This window comes from Berghia stephanieae, chromosome 5 (genome assembly GCF_034508935.2).
Source record: "Berghia stephanieae isolate SIO BIC M18660-M18661 chromosome 5, UCSD_Bste_1.3, whole genome shotgun sequence".
Lineage (NCBI taxonomy): Eukaryota > Metazoa > Mollusca > Gastropoda > Nudibranchia > Aeolidiidae > Berghia > Berghia stephanieae.
Window position 1 is genome coordinate 84191637 of NC_088364.1, and position 25000 is coordinate 84216636.

The window sequence follows — 25000 nt, forward strand, 5'->3', positions numbered from 1 at the left end:
TGGATGGAAAGCTATACTCATTGACTATGACTGAATCACACAATTGGCTTCAACAGTCATGACGTCACTTCCCTCGTAATGGCGCATAGTAGCTTAGTAACTGGCTCTAAACAATCGGAACAATGGCGGACGCCCTTATGAAATATTTATCCGACGAGCATAAAAGTGTATCCAGAGGAGAAAAAGATTATAAATATGATCTTGTTTTGACTTTTATACATTCTGATCACACGACATATGAAAAGTTCTAGCCAGCATGAGGAATAAAAAGTACCAGTTTGTCTAGAACCACGCTGCTCGCGGAAAATCGTCACATTCGTTAGGATACAACCAACAATTTTATCATTTTTTGCATCATAAAATTGAGCGAAAATATTTCGTTATAGCTAGTTATAAAAAGCTCGAATAAATAAATAACAATGTGAAATTGAATGTAAGCTTCAATTTAATATACAAAAACAGGTAAAATGGACGTTTCGGGTTTCCCCTTTATCAACATAACAGAATAAATGAAACACTACAGATTATGAGATAATAAGCAACGCTGATAACGACCAGGTACTTATTTTACACCTGAGTACGGTGAGAGAATGTGAGTAAAAAGCCTTTTTCAAGGACTCAACTATGCGCCGAGCGAGGTTCGAACCCAGGACCTTCAGACCCGAAAGCGAGTGTCATACCACTAGACCACATAGCCGCACAAATTTTAAAAGTTTATTCACATATACCCCGAGAATAGAAGCAGGAATTTTGTAATGGAATATTAATTAGGCAATTAAAAATAAATATTCTTAAAAATCACCAAAACAAAATTGTTTTATTTTTGAAAGGAAAATGAAACTGGATGTTTCTATTTTCTGTCTCATTTCTCTCCAGGCGAATCTCAGACTTTGCTGTATGCATACCTTCTTTTTATTCCTTGTGAATGTTTTTTCTTCACTGAACACATCCGTTTTTGTTATGGTTATAGCGCCGGGTTGTTTGTTTCTGTATAAACAACCTTTTGTTTTAAGTTTTGTCTGGAATTTCGTTTTCTCTCATTTTTCTCTCTTTTTTAAAATTTGTTTTTATTTCATTTTAGGTTTTAAAATATTTTATTTCAATAAATGATCTTTGCTCTGATTATTGATATTAATTATTATTATTATTACTATTATTATTATTATTATTATTATTATTATTATTATTATTATTATTATTATTATTTATTATTATTATTATTATTATTATTATTATTATTATTATATTTTTCTTGTCTTTGTTTTTTAATTTAGTTATTTATTTATATTTTAATTTATGCAAAAATAGATATTTATATACGCATGAGTGGACAACGGCGATAAATGGACACAGGCGTATGTTATTTTCTTTATCTTTTGATCGAAAAAAATATGATTTTCCTTGCAAGGTCAATAATTTGGCGGGACCGTTCCCCAAACGGATTCGCTATTCGTAGTCAACGCGCTTCGTTATATTCCTTGTTTTTTCTAGTATGTCTCGAGAAAGAAAAGAACTGAGTTCCGTCCTTTACTCTATAATATAGATAGAATGAAATTGACGTCACTCAGGTCTTTGTTATTGCTTTTTGTCATACGAGTAATTCTCACTAAACTGTATTAACCAGACTATAAGCGTTTAAGGTTACACATAGTTTTGTGTGCTGTCCGTTATACTTCCGGATGGCAATGTTGTGAGCTTCTTAGCCAAGAGCACACTATCTATAGATCGTATGCTCGACTAAGAAACTCACAACATTGCCATCCGGAAGTATAAAGGACAACACACAAAACTCTGTGTAACCATGAACTTATATAAACTGGATAATACAGTTAAGTGAGAATTACTCATAAACGTGGATGGCAAAAAAAAAAAAAAAAACATTAACAAAGACCAGAGTGACGTCATCTTCGATCTATCTATACTCTAGAACTTAAAAAAACCCCCAAAAAATGGCCCTCCTCAGCTAGACAAGAATAGATCATTATTATAATTTATTTATAACGATTTACCGAAAACAAAATAACGATTAATTCTCGTCACTACGGGTGTCTAGAATTAAGAAATTGAAGGAAACCGCGCCTAGTAGGTAGTAGTTTCCAACTGTCGCTCTCTGATTATCTTGAAATTGAGCGTCTGCAAGTAAACTCAGGACTCTTTTATCTAATGGTGGCTGCCAGATTAATAGATAATGTAGCCCCCCCCCCCCCCCTGCACCCCCCCCCCAACCAAACTATAAAAAATAATGAAGTCAAATTTATCTCACGCACACCGTATATTGTTTATATTCGAATTAAAGTGATAATAAATCTTTGTCGACTTTTCCGTCTTACTCGAGTAACTGGTTCTTGTAGATAAATTAAATGGCTAGAAATTAAATATCTACAAGGAGAGGAACTGGGAATAATGCTTATGGGTGATGGGTGCAATATGGAAGGTGGGTGTGAGGTGGTGGATTTAGAAAAAAACAACACACACACACACACATACACACACACATACACACACATACACACACACACACACAAAACAACCCAGAGAGCATTTATATAGAGCAATATTCACTAAGCGTGCTCAAAGCGTTTTACAGGGGGTCCCTGACCAACAGCAACATTTAACATAATTAGTACGAAACATGACGCCTGTTACGCAATATTACAATTTTTACTCGGACAGAGACAACGCAGTTGAAGGCCAGGTACTCATTTTACATCTGAGTACGGTGAGAGAATGTGATTAAAAGCCTTTTCCAAGAACTCAACTATGCGCCGCTCGGAACTCGAACTCAGGATCTTCCAATCCGACAGTCATACCACTAGACCACATAGGCGCCCAAAGAAAAAGAGAGTTTGAATGAAGTATCAGTCAATTCTATGCTCTCAATGCCTACTATGTTCTGGTGATATGTTTTATAAAACTATTAAACTCTCTCCTAACCAGACATTTTCAGGATTTCCCCCCAAAACCAGCGGCGTAGCCTGGTCATTTAGGAGCATGGGGCTGGATTTGAGATTGGTTGTCGCACACACACACACACACACACACACACACACACACATATATATATATATATATATATATATATATATATATATATATATATATATATATATATAGAGAGAGAGAGAGAGAGAGAGAGAGAGAGAGAGAGAGAGAGAGAGAATATGATGCACTCAATTATTTTACCAAAATTTGTATGTTCTTTGTAACTTGTTCATCATGCCTGGCTAAGGATAAGCGATAGCCACTGTCAATCTGTGCACCTATGTGAAGAGTACCAACGGTTTTCAATCTAGTGGTGATATTTAAATGTAAGTTCTGATGGTTCAATGCTCTCTGTGTTAAATTTTTTCAAACAGGTAAATCCACTTCTTGTCCAAGACAATTCTGTATTGCTGTTATCGCCAAACAAAATACAATTAAAAGAAAATAAACTCTTATTTTCTATTCTCACCGATAGCCAAGGAAAACGACTATACCAATCTTTATCAAATTAAACGACCGATTCTGTTTCCCGTCTTTAATAGTGAGTACAAAATCGTTTGGTTGATGGGGACCGAGACTTTTAATCAAAAGTTTATTTTCCCTATTCAAAGAACTGGTATTGATAGCCAACAGGTAATCAACGTGATTCATCACACTTAATAGCAATTAATTAAAATTTTAAAAACAAACACTGCACACATCCGATTAACACACTCAAGTTAAAAGGGACAATGGGGAATTCAATATCACCAGGAATGAATATCACATGCCTGACACGCCTCAAAGAGGGATGGGTAACAGGTACAACACGATTGTCATTAACGGAACAATTAGGTCATTGTGTGTGGCTGCGAGTAAGACAGCCACAATGACTCAGTCCAACGTCAAGATGCCTCTTGATGCCCACAGTCATAGCACAGTCAATGCATCGCCTGGTTGTACCGTGGGAATATGGCTGAAAGCTTTCTCAACCTTTAAAGCCACACGCTGTACTGATTGGTCAGTGGCACGAGTACAACTCGAGCTGTAGTAAATTCAAAGCGGTGTGATTGGTTCAAGTTTTGAGGCTCTGTAAGGGTTTTTTAACACCAGGTCAACAATGAATTTCATTGTTTGTGAAACAGAAAATTAAAAGTGTTACTTTTTATTGTTAAATTCTTACATACTTTCAAGACAATGACGACCTGTGGCTTAGCCTTAATAGCCTTTAAGGCCCTACGCCACTGCCCAAAACGTCACACCCAACTAATACAAAAATAGATTTTTATCACTCAAAACATAATAGCAGTTAAGTTCTTGCCAGACATAATTTCTGTAGCAAAATATGCTCTACAACTACAACACACAGTTCATTTTCTTTAAATTTTATGATTTACAAAAGAAATTTGAATGAGAAAACTGTTAGTTGTATCGTAACGAATGTGACGATTTTCCTATAGTTGGTAAGGAGAGGGCTAAAGTGGGTAGAGGGTAGGTAGCATGCCGACAGAACGAGGCAATTATTTATTGTCAAACTGATGGCAGGAGAAATGCCAGTTTTGGGGTATTTTTTTTTTTTTTTTTTCGTTTTAAAATTTTTTTTCTTAAAATCGCTAAAGTGGCATCTTTGGAACTGGTAACATCTCTACGCATTATCTATTTAAACGGATGTTTTGTGGGTGGATGCCAAGGTGTGAAACAATGACGCAGTAATCATCTCTCGGATTCTACGGGTTATAAAGTAATAGTAATATTATTACGGAGATAATAGAACGTGAAAACGAAGGTGCGCCGTACATAAAGATGATGATTCTTACTACTACTACCACTACTACTACTACTACTACTACTACTACTACTACTACTACTACTACTACTACTACTACTACTACTACTACTACTACTACTACTACTACTGCTACTACTACATCTACTACTACTACTACTACTACTACTACTACTACTACTACTACTACTACTACTACTACTACTACTACTACTAATGTATCTACTACTACTACTACTACTACTACTACTACTACTACTACTACTACTACTACTACTACTACTACTACTACTACTACTACTACTACTACTACTACTACTACTACTACTACTACTGCTACTACTAGAGAGAGAGAGAGAGAGAGAGAGAGAGAGAGAGAGAGAGAGAGAGAGAGAGAGAGTATGTGTGTGAGAGAGATTAACTCTGTCTCCAAGAACTCTATTATATTATAATACAATGTTTTTCCCATGGCCATCTCCAATCTCCATCACTACCAGTATCACCGCCATTTAGCCCTCCAACAGGCTACGGGTCTGAAGACGAGAGTCAAAAATCCTCCAGTGAATATAATATTGCCCACGATTATACTACAGTTTTCCTCTTTAAAATATGTAAATTTAAAGTTCTTATTGAACCTCCGTTCTTAAATTAAGGTTTTCGGGAAAAGCAAGCGGCCTCCGATCTATCTGAATCTGGGCCCTTACATTTTATCACCACTCTACTCTGAGCGGCGCATATTTGAGTCCTTGGAAAATGTCCTCTGCTCACATTCTCTCACCTTATTCAGGTGTAAAATGAGTACCTGGCCGTCAACAGTGTTGTTGGAATATCGCCTAACCGGCGTCATGTCTCGTTCTACACGTTACGTGTTGCTGTTGGTCAGGGACCCTTTGTAAAGCGATTTGAGCACGCTTAGTGGGCTATATAGATAGTATGCGCTTGGCTAAGAAGCTCATAATATTGCCATCCGGAAGTATAACGGACCAACACACAAAACTGTGTGTATCCATGAACGTTCATAGTCAGGTTAATACAGTTAAGTGAGCATTACTCATAAACGCGGATGGCAAAAAACAATAACAAAGACCTGAGTGACGTCATCTTCGAACTATCTATAAAAAATCACGTTTGAAAAAGTCAAGACACTTTAAAAAGAAATTGTAATCTGTCTTTCTAGGGGAGTGGGGGGGGGGGGGGGGGGGGGGGGGGGGGGGGGTGAAATCTCGCATTCATTGTAGTTTTGAATTATGAAAGCTCCACGAACCCAATAAGCCACCCGATGACACAAAGTTTAAAAAAAAAACATCATCAACTGTTTCCTGTCCACCAAAGCAGGAGGTCAAAGGTCTGATAATCGCTTATTCAAATTCAAATCCATTCTAATTAATAGTAATTTCCAGAAATTTTGGCAAAGCACCCGACAGCTTTGGGGCTAAACTTGTGATGAATTGCTTAATCTATTCCATCTACAGACACCTTCCCCCACCTCTCCACCCCCAACAGTATCTTTGGTTTTTGGTAAATAAAGGAAGTATAAAATAGACATCTTATGTGGCCTAACCTCTACCCTTAGTCTTGTGTCTAGCTTCCTGTCTTGACCTCGTTTTTTAAATCTTCCGTCGGCCTCGCCCCCTTCCAAATTCAATTCGTCTGTGCCTACTCCATCCCTTCCCCCCCCCCCCCCACCTCCCATTATTTCTTTTTATCTTTCTTTTCTTCTTCTTCTCCCCATTCACCCTTCCTCTCTTTCTTTCTATCTTCTCCATTTACACATTTATTTTCATCTCTACTTTTCTTCTTTTTATTTTTTTTCTGTCTGTCTGTCTGACTGACTTTCTTTCTTCCTTTCCTTCTTCACCTTTTCCTTCCAGCGTTCCATTCCTTAATTTCCTTCCCTCCTCTCTCTCTTTTTCTTCCTGTCCTTCATCCTTTCTCTCTTTCTTTTTGCCTTTCATTCTTTTCTCCTACCCTTCTATTTTAACTCATTTTACCTTGGCATCATCATCGCTTTCCCTGTCTCTGGTTTTGCTATCGCGTTCCACTTAACACCTTCGCCTTTCTCACACTAATCACGTTTATAGCTACCTCATTTGACGTGTTCTTATCGTTCCACTGTAAGTTGAACAGTCTAACAATCGCTACATCCAATCTGCTTTATATTTTATTCTATCTGTTACATTGGCTCGGTAACTTGACTGGTTGAGCATCCAATTAAGATGCTAAAGTGCTTGGTTCGAATCCACGTAAAATCGTTTCCTGTCTACCTCGCCTCCCACCTCCCCACAACCCGTCTACCCAGAGGTGAATAGGTAACAAATTACAATTCAGCTCTGGATGAAAGCATTTCCAGATAGTCAGGTGTGTTATCCAGATAACTGTCTTATCCACATGACACACACACACACACACACATACACACATACACACATACTCACACATACACATACACACACATACACACACAGAATGTGAGAAAAAACAAGATATATATATATATATATATATATATATATATATATATATATATAAATATATATATATATATATATATATATATATATATATATAGAGAGAGAGAGAGAGAGAGAGAGAGAGAGAGAGAGAGAGAGAGAGAGAGGGAGGGAGGGAGGGAGGGAGAGAAAATAAAAGAGAGAGAATGGGAGAAAGAAAGAAAGAAAGAAAGAAAGAGAGAGAGAGAGAGAGAGAGAGAGAGAGAGAGAGAGAGAGAGAGAGAGTTCTTCTTCTTCTTCTTCTTCTTCTTCTTCTTCTTCTTCTTCTTCCTCACCCTCCTCCTCATCCTCCTGAATTCCTCCTCCTCCTTCTACTTCACTCTCTCTCTCTCTCTTCACTCCTACTCCTCCTCTCTCTCTTTCTCTCTCCCTCTCTCTCTCTCTCTCTCTCTCTCTCTCTCCTTTCCTACAATCCATTCCCCTCCTCCTCCTCCTCCTGCTCATCCTCTCTCTTACTCCTCCCCTCCTCACGCCTCATCCTCCTCCTCCTCCTCCTCCTCCTCCTCCTCCTCCTCCTCCTCATATTTTGAACGTATTTTGATTTTTGATAAACTAATTTAGTAGTTTACGTTCCGGTACCAACTGTCGCGATAAAGTGTGGGTGGCACCTGTTATCATTCTGAAATACGACCCAGTCTACTATGAGAGCAAGAAAAAAAATTATTGAAATACTCATTGAACACACACTTCCATTAGACATGGGTGGAAACGAGTGCAAAGCTAGGTACTTGTGATATTTTGTAACCTTACATATTATGTGTTTATTTCCTGTCTCCTGACGAAGGCCACGGGCCGAAACGTTGTTTGTTTTGTGTTGTTCCCACACATTTAGTCACTTTAACTTTCTCTCCTGATGCGTAGCCGTGTGCTCGTCATTCAGTTTGAGATAAACCGAGTTGTCGGACTTGCCGTCGGAGAGAACGGACGTCTTACAAGAGTGAGTGCTATTGTACTTTGGTTAGTTTCGAGAGCGAGGCTGTTTACCCCTCAACCCACTGACCTAATCCAGCGATTCACGTGCAAGACAGGATTTCTTCAAATTCCGGTAATTTTTTTTGTTCTTTTCTTTTTCTTAATCTTCTTTACTCGGAGGGTTGAGGTCGTAGCATACTATGGAGGTTGGGCAGGTTCGTTTGGGAACCAAGCACGGGCTATGAGATGCCAGCAATGATAACAATTATATTCCTCGTATCCCCCTCCAACCTTCTCTCTCTCACACACACACACACTCCTCATACACACACACATTTCTCTCTCACACACATTTCTCACACACACACATTTCTCTCTCTCTCTCACACAATTTCTCTCTCTCTCTCTCTCTCTCTCTCTCTCTCTCACACACACACACAAACACATTCCTCTTTCTCATCCATGTACACATTATCAATCATTCTTGCACACCTCCCCCTCCCACATACACACTCCACCCCCCCCCCCCCCCCCAACCTCCCACATAAACACTGCAATCGTTCTTACTTCTATATTCTTTTAAAACTGAGGTGTCTGTCATTTCGATTTGTCTTGATCTTCACAAACAATTTTATTTACTTCAGAGAAAACTTATATTTACTTCATATAAAACTTATTTGCTTCCGAGAAAAGTTTTAATAACTTCGAAGAAAAGAAAACTTTTATTTACTTCAACGAAAACTTTTATTTACTTCAAAGAAAACAATCATGTAGTTAAGCGCAAACTTTCATTTACTTCAAAGAAAACTTTTATTTATATCATAGAAAACTTTTACTTACCTCAGCCAAAATTTATATTTACTTCAATACATATTATTAGTCATTTTATAAATTGCCGGATAAAGATGAACTCCTAACTTGTCCAACCAAGAAAACAAAAAAGCAAAAAAAAAAAAAAATAAAAAAAAAAACAACAAAAAAAAAAAACAAACAAACAAAAGAACACAACAAAACAAAAACAGCAGAAAAAAATAACAATCTAACAAAACAAACAAAAAATCTCAAACCTGGGACCTCATTTATGTCAGAAGAGGGTTATTTAAATGGATTGATACGAAGGACGAGTTTGTTTTCTGGCCAAAATTTTAAAATATCATATGCATCGTTCTAGAGTATGGTGAATAAAGATCCAATTGCTACCGTCCATTGAATATTACAGAACTGAGATAAAGACTGGCTTCTTGGGACGCCATGGTTCCCAAAAGAAACAACACTCCCCCCCCCCCCTCCTCCCCCCCCCCCCCCCCCCCCCCCCCCCCCAAAAAAAAGAAAAAAAAACCCTTAAAAAAACCCTACTTGCTTTGAGGCTAAACGGCCTTGACCTGTTCTGACTTGGAGAATTAAATTAAAAAACAAAGAACAAAAAAACAAAACAAAACATGTTCAAGGTAAGCGTATGTTTTCGGGTCGGTTCTCCAACGACTCATCACGAGTGCCGAGTTCCACCGAGTCTACAAACACTTGATGATGTGGTGTTGTTGACGACCTCTTCCCAGACAACTTTAAGTACGAGCGAGGAAACGAGATTGAGATTAATTATTTTCAAGGAGCTTGTCGAGTTTTACGACATGTAAATCGCTGTCAAAACGGTGAACCTGAAAAAAATAAATTTCCTCGTTCACTTAGAAATATGGGGGTCCCGATAGCTCAGTTGGTAGAGCACTCGCTTCCCACGCAAAGGGACCAAGATCGATCCCGGGTGCGGTCAACATTTTTTCTGACCCTCCTGTATACCCAGGGTAGCTGAGTCTGTTAGATTTGGCGGAAAGTACTTTGCGATAGTCTAACGTCCTATCCAAAGGATAAGCGATTGCTATTGTCCGTTTCAAGCTATAGAAATCGGGATGAACTCCGGCTCCATGGGCCAAATGGCTCCGAGGGACTACTTTTTTTTGTTCAGTTAGAAATATAAACCTTATCTATTATATACATTCTTTAGTTCACCACATCTACCCCATCTTGCAAAAATAACGAAAAGGAAAATAAATAACACACAAACACACACACACACACACACACACACACACACACACACAAATCAATGCAAAGCAGCAAACCAAAAAAATCACTAATTTAGTATAGATATCTATATCTCGATAAATGGCGTCCATAACAACAATTTTCAGAATAGGAATGGTAAACATTGAAACAAAATCACATTGGGTAACGTAAATAAATACTTTATCTTCCTTTGGATTGGTCGGCACTGAGGACATTGGTGTTTCCGTGCTTGATGCAAACAACAACATGGGATGTGTAACATTAGACACATTGGTGTTTCCGTGTTTGATGTAAACAACAACATGGGATGTGTAACATTAGACACATTGGTGTTTCCGTGTTTGATGTAAACAACAACATGGGATGTGTAACATTAGACACATTGGTGTTTCCGTGCTTGATGTAAACAACAACATGGGATGTGTAACATTATCCACTAGAATCACCCAGCCTGAAGACATGAGGAAATGGCTGACGGAAGGCGGGCGATACTACAGAAAGCACTCCCAGAAGACTTAAAATAACGACACAAGAATCATGGCAAACTCTCCTATATCATGGAGCACACACACACACACACGCGCACACACACACACACACACTTACACACACACCCACACACACACAACCAGTACTCAATTTCCGGAAAGACACGCCATTAAAATGTCACCTCTCGAGCCTGTCAACACCAGGGCGCCTTTTCTACGTCACCAAGTCGAGTTTACTTCATCTCCCAATCCAAAAGACATTATATCAAATTAACGTAACAGGAATGAAACTCGATACATGCAAATCGAGAGGTCACGAGTTCAAATCTCATTGCCATCGAGTTCTTGGACTTCTTTACATACATTCTATCTACCGGAAGTGGACCTATAAATAAACTTGGAACAATTCTGAAATATTCGGTGTCCGACAAAGCACATGGAAAAACTATAAATCTACAGACACATCCGTGGATATTCGAGTCTCCCGTGTTCTGTGTTTTAGATTTCAAAAATGTAAGTTCTGTGTTCGTAATGGGACGTGTACTGTTTGTATTGGGTTATCGGACCTGTAAATAAATACACATAGGTTTAAATCATATTTTTACTTTAATAGAATGACATTTAGTACACGTCTGTTTATTGTGTTCTGGTTAAAGTGCGGCTATGTGGCCTTGTGGAAAAGACTCTTTAGTCACGTTCTCTCACCGTACTCAGGTGTAAAATGAGTACTTGGCCATTAACAGTGGTTTCTTTGTCGGGGAAAAAAAAATATTTTAATATCGCCTAACAGACGTCATGACTCGTTCTTTATGTTACCGGTTGCTGTTGGTCAGGGACCCTTTATGAAGCGCTTTGAGCAAGTTTAGTGGAAATTGAACTATATAAAATCTCAACTGAGAAAAGCTCAACTGCCTCTATAGATAGTATGCAGATGACGTCACTCAGGCCTTTGTTATTGTTTTTGCCATCCGCGTTTGTGAGTTGTTCTCATTAAACTGTATTAACCAGACTATAAAAGTTCATGGTTACACAGAGTTTGTGTGTTGGTCCGTTATACTTCCGGATGGCAATGTTGTGAACTCCTTGGCCAAGCGCATTCTATCTATTCACACCCCCCCCCCCCCCCCCCCCCCGGCGGCGATTGGATTACCGAAAAAAACATCGCCGGCTTTTTGCGATTTGGATTTGATTGATTTTTTTTTTTAATTGTGCAACTTGTGACAAGAAACTTAACAAATTACTGCATTACAACCTTTAGATTAAACATACAACAATTGTGGACTACTATTCTACTATTATGAAGAATAGCATCCCGGGGGTGAGAATAGTCACTTCGTTAAATGAAACCCTCTCTTCATTTAACCATTTAAACCGTAGTGTGGAAAGACAAGTTTATTTTGTAGATGGCCAGAATACTTGTCCTTCAAATATCCATCGATTTTAATAACCCTCATTTTAGTAAAAACTCTCAAACCTGGGACCTCGCGAGTTTTGGGAGTTTATGTCAGGATGGTGGTCATTTTTAAACGATCGATATTTGAAGCACGAGCTTTCCTGGCCAAACTTTTAAATACGTGTTTTCTAGAGTTCGGACGTTATCTGGTTATCTGGTTAGAGGAGATAAGAATTTGGTAGAGGGTGGGGTGAGCTAGAATTAGAGAGATTTACATACATACACGCAGGCACGCGCGCACATAAACGCACACACATTGAAAGAGAGAGAGAGAGAGAGAGAGAGAGAGAGAGGGAGAGAGAGAAAGAGAGAGAGAGAGGAGAGAGATAGAGAAAGAGAGAGAGAGAGAGAGAGGGGGGAGAAAGAGAGAGAGTGGGGGGGGGGAGAAAGAGAGAGAGAGAGAGAGAGAGAGAGAGGGGGAGAAAGAGAGAGAGGGGGAGAAAGAGAGAGAGAGATGGGGGATAAAGAGAGAGGGGGGAGAAAGAGAGAGAGAGAGAGGAGAGAGATAGAGAAAGAGAGAGAGAGGGGGGAGAAAGAGAGAGAGAGTGGGGGGGGAGAAAGAGAGAGAGAGAGAGAGAGAGAGAGAGAGAGGGGGGGGAGAAAGAGAGAGAGGGGAGAAAGAAAGAGAGAGAGAGAGAGAGAGAGAGAGACAAAGAGAGAGAGAGAGGGGGGAGAAAGAGAGAGAGGGGGAGAAAGAGAGAGAGAGAGAGTGAGAGAGAGAGAGAGAAAGAGAGAGAGAGGGGGGAAGAGAGAGGGGAGAGAGAGAGAGAGAGAGAGAGAGAGAGAGAGAGAGTCTGAGAGTGGAATTTGGGAATGAAACGCTCCCAAAATAGCAGGGCTAACGGATGGATCCATTTACACGGAACGAAACACAAAGGCTACAGGTGCGGTAGAGGAATGTCGATGTAGATAGTCGGTCGGAGATCGACCACAACAAACTACAACCCCCGACTGGTTTTTATCGCATGATGATCTTGCATTCCAACCACGAATGTTGTTTTTTTTAAAGTTCAAAGACACATTCGACAATCGTATTAACGGATTATGTAACGATTATGGAAGACGGTAGAATGTTTACCTTTTATCGATTTATTGTTTATTATTCTCATTTGTAACACTCGATGTGAGATATAAACATTTCTTATCAATCGTATTTTGATATCGCTCAATCCTTTTTCTAGTTAATTTACTATCGCCATCACCACCACCACCACCACCACCACCACCACCATTACCATCGTCACCATTATCGTCGTCGTTATCATCATCATCATCATCATCATCACCACCGGTATGCAGTCGACGTCACTTAAACTCTCCCCCCCCCCTTTTTTTTTTTTTGGGGGGGGGGGGGGGGGGTCTTTTTAGACAGCGACAGGGGTGATCAATGCTCACCAACTTTTCTCTGTCAGACTTATAGATAGTATGCAGATGACGTCACTCAAGCCTTTGTTATTGTTTTTGCCATCCACGTTTGTGAGTTGTTCTCACTAAACTGTATTAACCAGACTATAAAAGTTCATGGTTACACAGAGTTTGTGTGTTGGTCCGTTATACTTCCGGATGGCAATGTTGTGAACTCCTTGGCCAAGCGCATTCTATCTATAACATGTCTACGATTACATAACTCTTTGCTCGCATGTTGGTTTGATTATCTGTCATATTTTTTCACGAGCAGAACTTGTGGAAAAAAAACCCAAAATCCATTCGACAGATAGACGGATAGATCAGTCCGCCGATCTTTCTTTCCAAACTTGTTCCCAATGCTGTTTATATATTCAATTCAAAAGAAACAAAAAGTTAACGGTTATATAACATAGTAAACAAAAACTTAACGGTTATATAGCATAGTAAACAAAATCTCAACGGTTATATAGCATAGTAAACAAAAACTTAACGGTTATATAGCATAGAAAACAAAATCTTAACGGTTATATAGCATAGTAAACAAAAACTTAACAGTTATATAGCATAGTAAACAGAAAGTTAACGGTTATATTGCATATTAAACAAAAACTTAACGGTTATATAGCATAGTATCCATTTAATTGTTCTCTTCAAAGGGCTCGAAAAAAATTCCCCAAAAGCAAACTAAGAAGAAAAAAGCAAAAGAAAAATACAAAAAATAACAACACTTAGCATAGATACAGAACGATAGACGAGATTTGAAAGCGTTGTTGCAACTTGAAAAGTCAAAACCGCTGTTACCAACAAGATATTCATTGTATACAAATGTGTGGCTATGTGGTCTAGTGGTATGACACTTGCTTTCGGATCGGACGGTCCTGGGTTCGAGCCTCGCTCGGCACATAGTTAAGTCCTTGGAAAAGACTCTTTACTCACATTCTCTCACCGTAAAATGAGTACCTGGCCGTTAACAGCGTTGTCTTTGTCCGAAAAAATTGTAATATCGCCTAACAGGCGTCATGTCCCGTCCTACATGTTAAATGTTGCTGTTGACCAGGGGCCCCTTGTAAAACGCTTTGAGCACATTTAATGGATATTGCGCTATATAAGAGCTCTTTAAAAAAAATGACGCCCTTCCGCTACGGCACCATAAGATCCCGTCGCCTCGGTATTCCATGAAGGAATATGTATAATTCATCAAAACATTATGTCTGATGTCAACAGGAATCACCCATGTTGTCCAATGTGAGCAAATTGGGGGTTAATAATCTTGCCCAAGGAAAAAAAAAACGAAAGTGCCCGAATTGGGGCTCGAACCCGGGACATTTCGGATCATAGTGCAATGCCTTAACTACTCGGCCACTTCTCCCCTCTTGTATACAAAGAGAAAAAATAAGAGAGAGAAAATACTCTTTTCCAAAGACTCAACTTTGCACGGGCTACAACTGGACACGAACCTTGGACCTCACGGCACATGTCGAGTGCCATATCACTAAACCACAAAGATTAATATTATTTATAATAATAAAGTGCGGATGGTGACAAGACGTGAAAAAGGAGGAATATTTTGACTGATTGCCTTAAAGCCACATTTCTACCGCAGTCATCCCCCACGTTTAGACAAAATTGTGATGATAAAAAAATTGAGCTTTTATATAGCGCAATATCCACTAAACGTGCTCAAAGCGCTTTACAAGGGGTCCCTGGCGAACAGCAACATTTAACATGTAGGACGGGAAATGACGCCTGTTCGGCGATATTACAGACAACGCTGTTAAGGGCCAGGCACTACTCAGTTTACACCTGAGTACGGTGAGAGAATTTGAGCAAAGAGCCTTTTCCAAGGACTCAACTATGCACCGAGCCTGGCTCGAACCCAGGACCTTCTGATCCGAAAGCGGAGTGTCATACCACAAGACCGCATGGCCGCACATGATAAACCATAATTCTCGATAACTTCTAGAGAGTTTTAAGTGAAAAAAACATCGCCGGCTTTTTGCGATTTGGATTTGATTGATTTTTTTTTTATAATTGTGCAACTTGTGACAAGAAACTTAACAAATTACTGCATTACAACCTTTAGATTAAACATACAACAATTGTGGACTACTATTCTACTATTATGAAGAATAGCATCCCGGGGGTGAGAATAGTCACTTCGTTAAATGAAACCCTCTCTTCATTTAACCATTTAAACCGTAGTGTGGAAAGACAAGTTTATTTTGTAGATGGCCAGAATACTTGTCCTTCAAATATCCATCGATTTTAATAACCCTCATTTTAGTAAAAACTCTCAAACCTGGGACCTCGCGAGTTTTGGGAGTTTATGTCAGGATGGTGGTCATTTTTAAACGATCGATATTTGAAGCACGAGCTTTCCTGGCCAAACTTTTAAATACGTGTTTTCTAGAGTTCGGACGTTATCTGGTTATCTGGTTAGAGGAGATAAGAATTTGGTAGAGGGTGGGGTGAGCTAGAATTAGAGAGATTTACATACATACACGCAGGCACGCGCGCACATAAACGCACACACATTGAAAGAGAGAGAGAGAGAGAGAGAGAGAGAGAGAGAGGGAGAGAGAGAAAGAGAGAGAGAGAGGAGAGAGATAGAGAAAGAGAGAGAGAGAGAGAGAGGGGGGAGAAAGAGAGAGAGTGGGGGGGGGAGAAAGAGAGAGAGAGAGAGAGAGAGAGAGAGAGGGGAGAAAGAGAGAGAGGGGGAGAAAGAGAGAGAGAGATGGGGGATAAAGAGAGAGGGGGGAGAAAGAGAGAGAGAGAGAGGAGAGAGATAGAGAAAGAGAGAGAGAGGGGGGAGAAAGAGAGAGAGAGTGGGGGGGGGAGAAAGAGAGAGAGAGAGAGAGAGAGAGAGAGAGAGAGAGGGGGGGAGAAAGAGAGAGAGGGGAGAAAGAAAGAGAGAGAGAGAGAGAGAGAGAGAGAGAGAGAAGAGAAAAGAGAAGAGAGAGGAGAAGAGAGAGAGAGAGAGAGAGAGAGAGAGAGAGTGAGAGAGAGAGAGAGAAAGAGAGAGAGAGGGGGGAAGAGAGAGGGGAGAGAGAGAGAGAGAGAGAGAGAGAGAGTCTGAGAGTGGAATTTGGGAATGAAACGCTCCCAAAATAGCAGGGCTAACGGATGGATCCATTTACACGGAACGAAACACAAAGGCTACAGGTGCGGTAGAGGAATGTCGGTGTAGATAGTCGGTCGGAGATCGACCACAACAAACTACAACCCCCGACTGGTTTTTATCGCATGATGATCTTGCATTCCAACCACGAATGTTGTTTTTTTTAAAGTTCAAAGACACATTCGACAATCGTATTAACGGATTATGTAACGATTATGGAAGACGGTAGAATGTTTACCTTTTATCGATTTATTGTTTATTATTCTCATTTGTAACACTCGATGTGAGATATAAACATTTCTTATCAATCGTATTTTGATATCGCTCAATCCTTTTTCTAGTTAATTTACTATCGCCATCACCACCACCACCACCACCACCACCACCACCATTACCATCGTCACCATTATCGTCGTCGTTATCATCATCATCATCATCATCACCACCGGTATGCAGTCGACGTCACTTAAACTCTCCCCCCCCCCTTTTTTTTTTTTTTTGGGGGGGGGGGGGGTCTTTTTAGACAGCGACAGGGGTGATCAATGCTCACCAACTTTTCTCTGTCAGACTTATAGATAGTATGCAGATGACGTCACTCAAGCCTTTGTTATTGTTTTTGCCATCCACGTTTGTGAGTTGTTCTCACTAAACTGTATTAACCAGACTATAAAAGTTCATGGTTACACAGAGTTTGTGTGTTGGTCCGTTATACTTCCGGATGGCAATGTTGTGAACTCCTTGGCCAAGCGCATTCTATCTATAACATGTCTACGATTACATAACTCTTTGCTCGCATGTTGGTTTGATTATCTGTCATATTTTTTCACGAGCAGAACTTGTGGAAAAAAAACCCAAAATCCATTCGACAGATAGACGGATAGATCAGTCCGCCGATCTTTCTTTCCAAACTTGTTCCCAATGCTGTTTATATATTCAATTCAAAAGAAACAAAAAGTTAACGGTTATATAACATAGTAAACAAAAACTTAACGGTTATATAGCATAGTAAACAAAATCTCAACGGTTATATAGCATAGTAAACAAAAACTTAACGGTTATATAGCATAGAAAACAAAATCTTAACGGTTATATAGCATAGTAAACAAAAACTTAACAGTTATATAGCATAGTAAACAGAAAGTTAACGGTTATATTGCATATTAAACAAAAACTTAACGGTTATATAGCATAGTATCCATTTAATTGTTCTCTTCAAAGGGCTCGAAAAAAATTCCCCAAAAGCAAACTAAGAAGAAAAAAGCAAAAGAAAAATACAAAAAATAACAACACTTAGCATAGATACAGAACGATAGACGAGATTTGAAAGCGTTGTTGCAACTTGAAAAGTCAAAACCGCTGTTACCAACAAGATATTCATTGTATACAAATGTGTGGCTATGTGGTCTAGTGGTATGACACTTGCTTTCGGATCGGACGGTCCTGGGTTCGAGCCTCGCTCGGCACATAGTTAAGTCCTTGGAAAAGACTCTTTACTCACATTCTCTCACCGTAAAATGAGTACCTGGCCGTTAACAGCGTTGTCTTTGTCCGAAAAAATTGTAATATCGCCTAACAGGCGTCATGTCCCGTCCTACATGTTAAATGTTGCTGTTGACCAGGGGCCCCTTGTAAAACGCTTTGAGCACATTTAATGGATATTGCGCTATATAAGAGCTCTTTAAAAAAAATGACGCCCTTCCGCTACGGCACCATAAGATCCCGTCGCCTCGGTATTCCATGAAGGAATATGTATAATTCATCAAAACATTATGTCTGATGTCAACAGGAATCACCCATGTTGTCCAATGTGAGCAAATTGGGGGTTAATAATCTTGCCCAAGGAAAAAAAAAAACGAAAGTGCCCGAATTGGGGCTCGAACCCGGGACATTTCGGATCATAGTGCAATGCCTTAACTACTCGGCCACTTCTCCCCTCTTGTATACAAAGAGAAAAAATAAGAGAGAGAAAATACTCTTTTCCAAAGACTCAACTTTGCACGGGCTACAACTGGACACGAACCTTGGACCTCACGGCACATGTCGAGTGCCATATCACTAAACCACAAAGATTAATATTATTTATAATAATAAAGTGCGGATGGTGACAAGACGTGAAAAAGGAGGAATATTTTGACTGATTGCCTTAAAGCCACATTTCTACCGCAGTCATCCCCCACGTTTAGACAAAATTGTGATGATAAAAAAATTGAGCTTTTATATAGCGCAATATCCACTAAACGTGCTCAAAGCGCTTTACAAGGGGTCCCTGGCGAACAGCAACATTTAACATGTAGGACGGGAAATGACGCCTGTTCGGCGATATTACAGACAACGCTGTTAAGGGCCAGGCACTACTCAGTTTACACCTGAGTACGGTGAGAGAATTTGAGCAAAGAGCCTTTTCCAAGGACTCAACTATGCACCGAGCCTGGCTCGAACCCAGGACCTTCTGATCCGAAAGCGGAGTGTCATACCACAAGACCGCATGGCCGCACATGATAAACCATAATTCTCGATAACTTCTAGAGAGTTTTAAGTCTCATCCGTTTGTTCCAGCACACAGTATCAAATCTCACAATGGCAGTATCTACATATTGGGCAAAATGTAATTTGTGACAAGGAGGAAATTCTTCCCCTGATTCCAAAATCGTGGATTTCCTCGGTCGGTTATGATTGGTAACTCCTTTGGAATTCCTTACATAAACGTGCAGGAATTCCTTCTACACAACAGCATGCCAGCCATCGCCAACACAATCGATTCGGTTCTTGGTGGGGGTTAAAAACGAAAACAAAACAAACCAAACAATAAAATAAAAAGAAAGAAAAACAAGAGAGAGAGAGAGAGAGAGAGAGAGAGAGAGAGAGAGAGAGAGAGAGAGAGAGATAGAGAGAAAGAGAGAGAGAGAGAGAGAGAGGGTGAAAGAAATAAAGAAAGAGAGAGAGAAAGAGAGAAAGAGAGAGAGAGAGAGAGAGAAAGAGAGAGAGAGAGAGAGAGAGAGAGAGAGAGAGGGTGAAAGAAATAAAGAGAGAGAGAGAGAAAGAGAGAAAGAGAGAGAGAGAGAAAGAGAGAGAGAGAAAGAGAGAGAGAGAGAGAGAGAGAGAGAGAGAGAGAGAGAGAGATAAAAACTAAAACAAAACAAACCAAACAAAAAAAAAAAAAAGGGAAAAGAAAGAAATACAACCCCCGCCCCCAACCCCCTTCCCCCCTTCCCCCTCTCTTCCATCAAAATCAAAATGAAAAGAAAAGCAATCGAAAGACGTGAATGAATAACAAGGTCGAGAGAATAATATGTAAAACTGGAGTTGTATTGGCTCTAAGGAGGTCGTAAATTATGCAAGAACCAGGAGTAATGGTGTTAATACATTCAAAATACTATTTAGGCTGATTATGTATGCTGTTGTGGTCGGGGTCTCCTCTTAAATGGTCAGTGTTGCTGTTTGCAAGCGTTTGTAAAGCGCCTTGAGCACGTTTAGTGAATATCGCGCAATATAAAAGCTAAAGTTTATATAGATAGTATGCAGATGACGTCACTCAGGCCTTTGTTATAGTTTTTGCCATCCGCGTTTGTGAGTTGTTCTCACTAAACTGTATTAACCAGACTATAAAAGTTCATGGTTACACAGAGTTTGTGTGTTGGTCCGTTATACTTCCGGATGGCAATGTTATGAGCTTCTTTGCCAAGCGCATTCTATCTATACAGCGTAATACAGCTTTACAAAAAAGGGAAAAAACAAAAACAAAACAAAAACAACAACAAATGCTCCTGCCAGAATAATTTGAATTCTGGGTCACCGAGTCATAGAATACATTACAAATATTTTTTAAAAAAAGCTTGCCTTATACAAAAGGGTCCCTTTTAACAAACTTTATTGAGTAGGAGTGTAATGACACGTATGAATAATCACTCACCAAGGTTATTGAATTTCCCTTCCCACGCGTCCAAAATCCCTAATGCCCGCCCCGACATACCAGATGAATAAAGCCATTTTATTCGTGATCAGAATTGCTCAAGCATGAAGAAAACGTAAAAATTATCAGAGAAAGAAAAGAAAGTTGTAAGGGCGCCCGATGTTAATAAGATATTATTATTATTATTATTATTATTATTATTATTATTATTATTATTATTATTATTATTATTATTATTATTATTATTATTATTATTATTATTATTATTATTATTATTACTATTATTATTATTATTATTATTATTATTATTATTATTATTATTATAACAACCGCCATAACACGATATCTTTGCCACTAAAGTGCATTCTCAGACGACAGAATAATTTGTACGGTGAAGTTCAAGGCGAAGAGGCGATAATAATAATATATTAATGGGGAAGCGAAGTTTTGTTTTTTAGCGACGGAGATGAAGGAAAGTTGTGAAGGTGAAATGATAGATAGATAGATAAATAGATAGATAGATGGATAGATAGATAGGTAGATAGATAGATAGATGGATAAATGGATAGATGGATAGATGGAGAGATACATGGATGGATAGATAAATAGATAGATAGATAGATAGATAGATTGATAGATTGATAGATAGATAGATAGATAGATAGATAGATAGATAGATCGATAGATAGATAGATGGATAGATAGATAGATTGATAGATAGATAGATAGATTAGATAAGATAGATAATAGATAGATAGATAGATAGATAGATAGATAGATAGATAGATAGATAGATAGATAGATAGATAGATAGATAGATAAGTAGATAGATAGATAGATAGAGATAGATAGATTGATAGATTGAGATGATTGATGATTGATTGATTGATTGATTGTTGATTATGATAGTGATGGATAGATAAAAAAAGATGATATAAAGAAGATTAAAAGATGGAGTGAAAGGAAGAAGGAGGAGAAGAAGGGGGAGGAGAAGGAAGAGAAGGAGAATGATGAGGAGGAAGAAGAGGAGAAAAAGAGGAAGATGGGGAGGAGGAATGGTGGGGGAGGAGGGGGGGGGGGGGCAGGAAGATGAAGGAGATGGTGTAGAAAAATGGAGGAGGCGAAATTAACCTTCAGTTTGCAACACTTTCACCCAAATCATTCGAACTGGGAAACAGAGATAAATCAACAACAGCGATGACGACAATGACAACAATAACAACAGCAACAACAATGACAATAATAATAATAATAATAATAATAATAATAATAATAATAATAACAATAATAATATTATTATTAATAATAATAATAATAATAATAATAATAATAATAATAATATAATGATAATAATATAATAATAATAATAATAATAATAATAATAATATTAATAATAATAATAATAATAATAATAATAATAATAATAATATATAGTAATACTAATACTAATAATAATAATAATAATAATAATAATAACAACAACAACAACAACAACAACAGAAAGTGACTGAGATCTATTATTAAATCTCTTGAAATTATTGTCCTACAATTCAAGCAAGCGTCCTATACAAATGGTAGCAAAACCAAATTCAGTTCGTTTATAATACAGAAACCGGTGTCAAATCCGACGTTATGGGCATGGTATGTATTTACTAACCTATAATCTCTAAATAAACCAGAAAAACGAATCAAATCCAGACATTGTTATAACGTTATAATTTTATTCTCGAAGTGATTAAAAATATATAAATATTTATGTTGATTTTATCGTAACCTACAGCAAATCCATTACCTTTTGCTTTAGAAACTGTCGACTGTAAATTAAACATTGGGCTTTTATATAGCGCAATATCCACTAAACGTGCTCAAAGCGCTTTAGAAAGTGTCCCTGACTAACAGCAACAGTCCTTGGAAAAGGCTCTTTACTCACATTCTCTCACCGCACTCAGGTGTAAAATGAGTACCTGGTCCTTAACAGCGTTTTTTCTGTGCGAATAAAAATTGTAATATCGCCTAAAAGGCGTCATTCCTCGTTCTACATGTTACGTGTTGCTCTTAGTTAGGGACCCTTTGTATAGCGCTTTGAGCACGTTTAGTGGATATTGCGCTATACAAAAGCTCAAGTTTATATTTTATTTATGCCCCGGGGTAAAACGTAAAATCACCCCAACTGCTGTACCATTAGGACAATAGATAGAATGAAGTTGACGTCACTCGGGTCTTTTTGCCATCCGCGTTTATGAGTGATTCTCACTAAAATGTATTAACCAGACTATAAACGTTCAAGGTTACACATAGTTTTGTGTGTTGGTTTGTTATATTTCGGGACGGTAATGCTGTGAGCTTCTTAACCAAGCGCATACTATCTATATCGTGATATGTTAAATAATTATTATAGTCTAGACACGGGGTTGATTTTTATATTATTATTGACACGATTAGAAAGATCTGAAATTAGATTTCGGTGATAAAAATGATTCACAAATTACTATATTATTAAAGAATGGCTGAGAGAGATCGACTTGTTTCTGAAATCATGTTGAGATCAAAAGCTATAATATGGATTATTTGAAGACAGATAGATGAATGAATCAAAACATTGATTCACAGGAAAGATAGATAAATACATATAATTATAGATAGATAGGAGAGAGAGATAGATAGATAGATGGATAGAGAGAGAGAGAGAGAGAGAGAAAGAGAGAGAGATAGAGAGATATTCTATTGATATATTAATATATATATGTATATTAATAGATCCGCGATAGGGAAAAAGACAGAGGGAGACAAACCCATACACACATACACATACAATCTCAGAGATCGATCGATAGATAGATAGATAGATAGATAGATAGATAGATAGATAGATATTGAATCGTGTTTGATGCAAATATGGTACGAAAAGTGCTCGACATGCAGTAATGGAGCGAATTATTATTATTTAAAATATTTACCACAATGTTTGAGACAGTCTACATTAATGTTTCAGGCTTAATTTGCCATCGTCAGGACTGAGTTGTTTTGTTGACTGTTGTTGTTTCTTGAAGTGGTTCCGGTTTAAAGTTGCTTAACAAGAATTTACGCCGATGGGGACACCTTCTGTACATCTCACTTTTCATGTTGAGTGTGGCTTCATGAGGTTGTTTGACTATAGTATATTTTTCTTCCAGGCATAAGCTACATTGTTTTGATGTTGGTGTGTATCCTGTTGCTTTAGATAAAATTTTCCATGAAATGTTGTGGTCTATTTTGTTGTCTTTTAATTTCCAAATATGTTCGCTGAGTTTTGTGGATGTTTTTTTGTTAGTGTTTCTAAATGTTGAGGTGTGGAGGTTATATCTTGTTTTGAATTCAAAACAAGATACAACCTCCACACCTCAACATTTAGATAGATAGATAGATTGATAGATAGATAGATAGATAGATAGGTAGATAGATAGATAGATAGATAGATAGATAGATAGATAGATAGATAGATAGATAGATAGATAGATAGGTAGATAGATAGATAGATAGATAGGTAGATAGATAGATAGATAGATCGATAGATAGATAGATAGGTAGATAGATAGATAGGTAGATAGATATATAGGTAGATAGATAGATAGATAGATAGATAAATAGAGAGAGAGAGAGAGAGAGAGAGAGAGAGAGAGAGAGAGAGAGAGAGAGAGAGAAATAAACACCTCTAAAACAAACACACAAACACACACAAAAAAAAAACAGATTAGAAAACATTCTTTGCTCACCTTTGAAAAGGACGCTGTCCACGACACGTGCATTCCACTGGCCAGTAAGACCACTCTAACAAATAACACGAATCGGTCAGTCATTTTGACAGGAATGCACAGGAATTTCGATAATCTATTCGTTCAACTTTATTCAGTTCTCTACTGTATGTTTACGTTCACACAACAAGGAATAGTTTAAACACAGTTTGTAGTTTTTATTTTAGATTTATTTTGATAGGCTGACGTTAGGTTTTATTGTTTTCGATTGACATTCGTATCAAACTCATGGTTAAGTTGCTCTCTGGCCTGCTGTTCTCATCAAGAAAGTTATAATCATTGATAGAATGAGATTGTTATATTATATAGTATGGAGAGAGAGAGAGAGAGAGAGAGAGAGAGAGAGAGAGAGAGACAGAGAGAGAGAGAGATAGATAGAGAGTGAGAGAGAGGTAGAGAGAGAGAGGTAGAGAGAGATATAGAGAGAGATAGATAGATAGAGAGTGAGAGAGAGGTAGTGAGAGAGGTTGAGAGAGAGAGAGAGAGTGAGAGGTAGAGAGAGAGAGAGAGACTATGGGACAGATATAGATAACGACATAAAAATACTTATCTCCCCTTTACTGCTTTCCAATTATCTTCAAAAAGAGAATTTTATTATTTCGT

General features: G+C 38.2%; 1 protein-coding gene across 1 annotated transcript in view; it reads right to left on the reverse strand.

Moving 5' to 3' along the window:
- The window catches only part of LOC144973760 (uncharacterized), a 140180-nt gene that overhangs the window by 113323 nt on the left and 1857 nt on the right, over window positions 1–25000 (reverse strand). The window contains exon 2 of the mRNA XM_078916638.1: window positions 24359–24649. Within this exon, the coding sequence (XP_078772764.1) occupies window positions 24359–24442 (84 nt within the window). The 5' untranslated portion in view covers window positions 24443–24649. The remainder of the gene's footprint in view (window positions 1–24358; window positions 24650–25000) is intronic.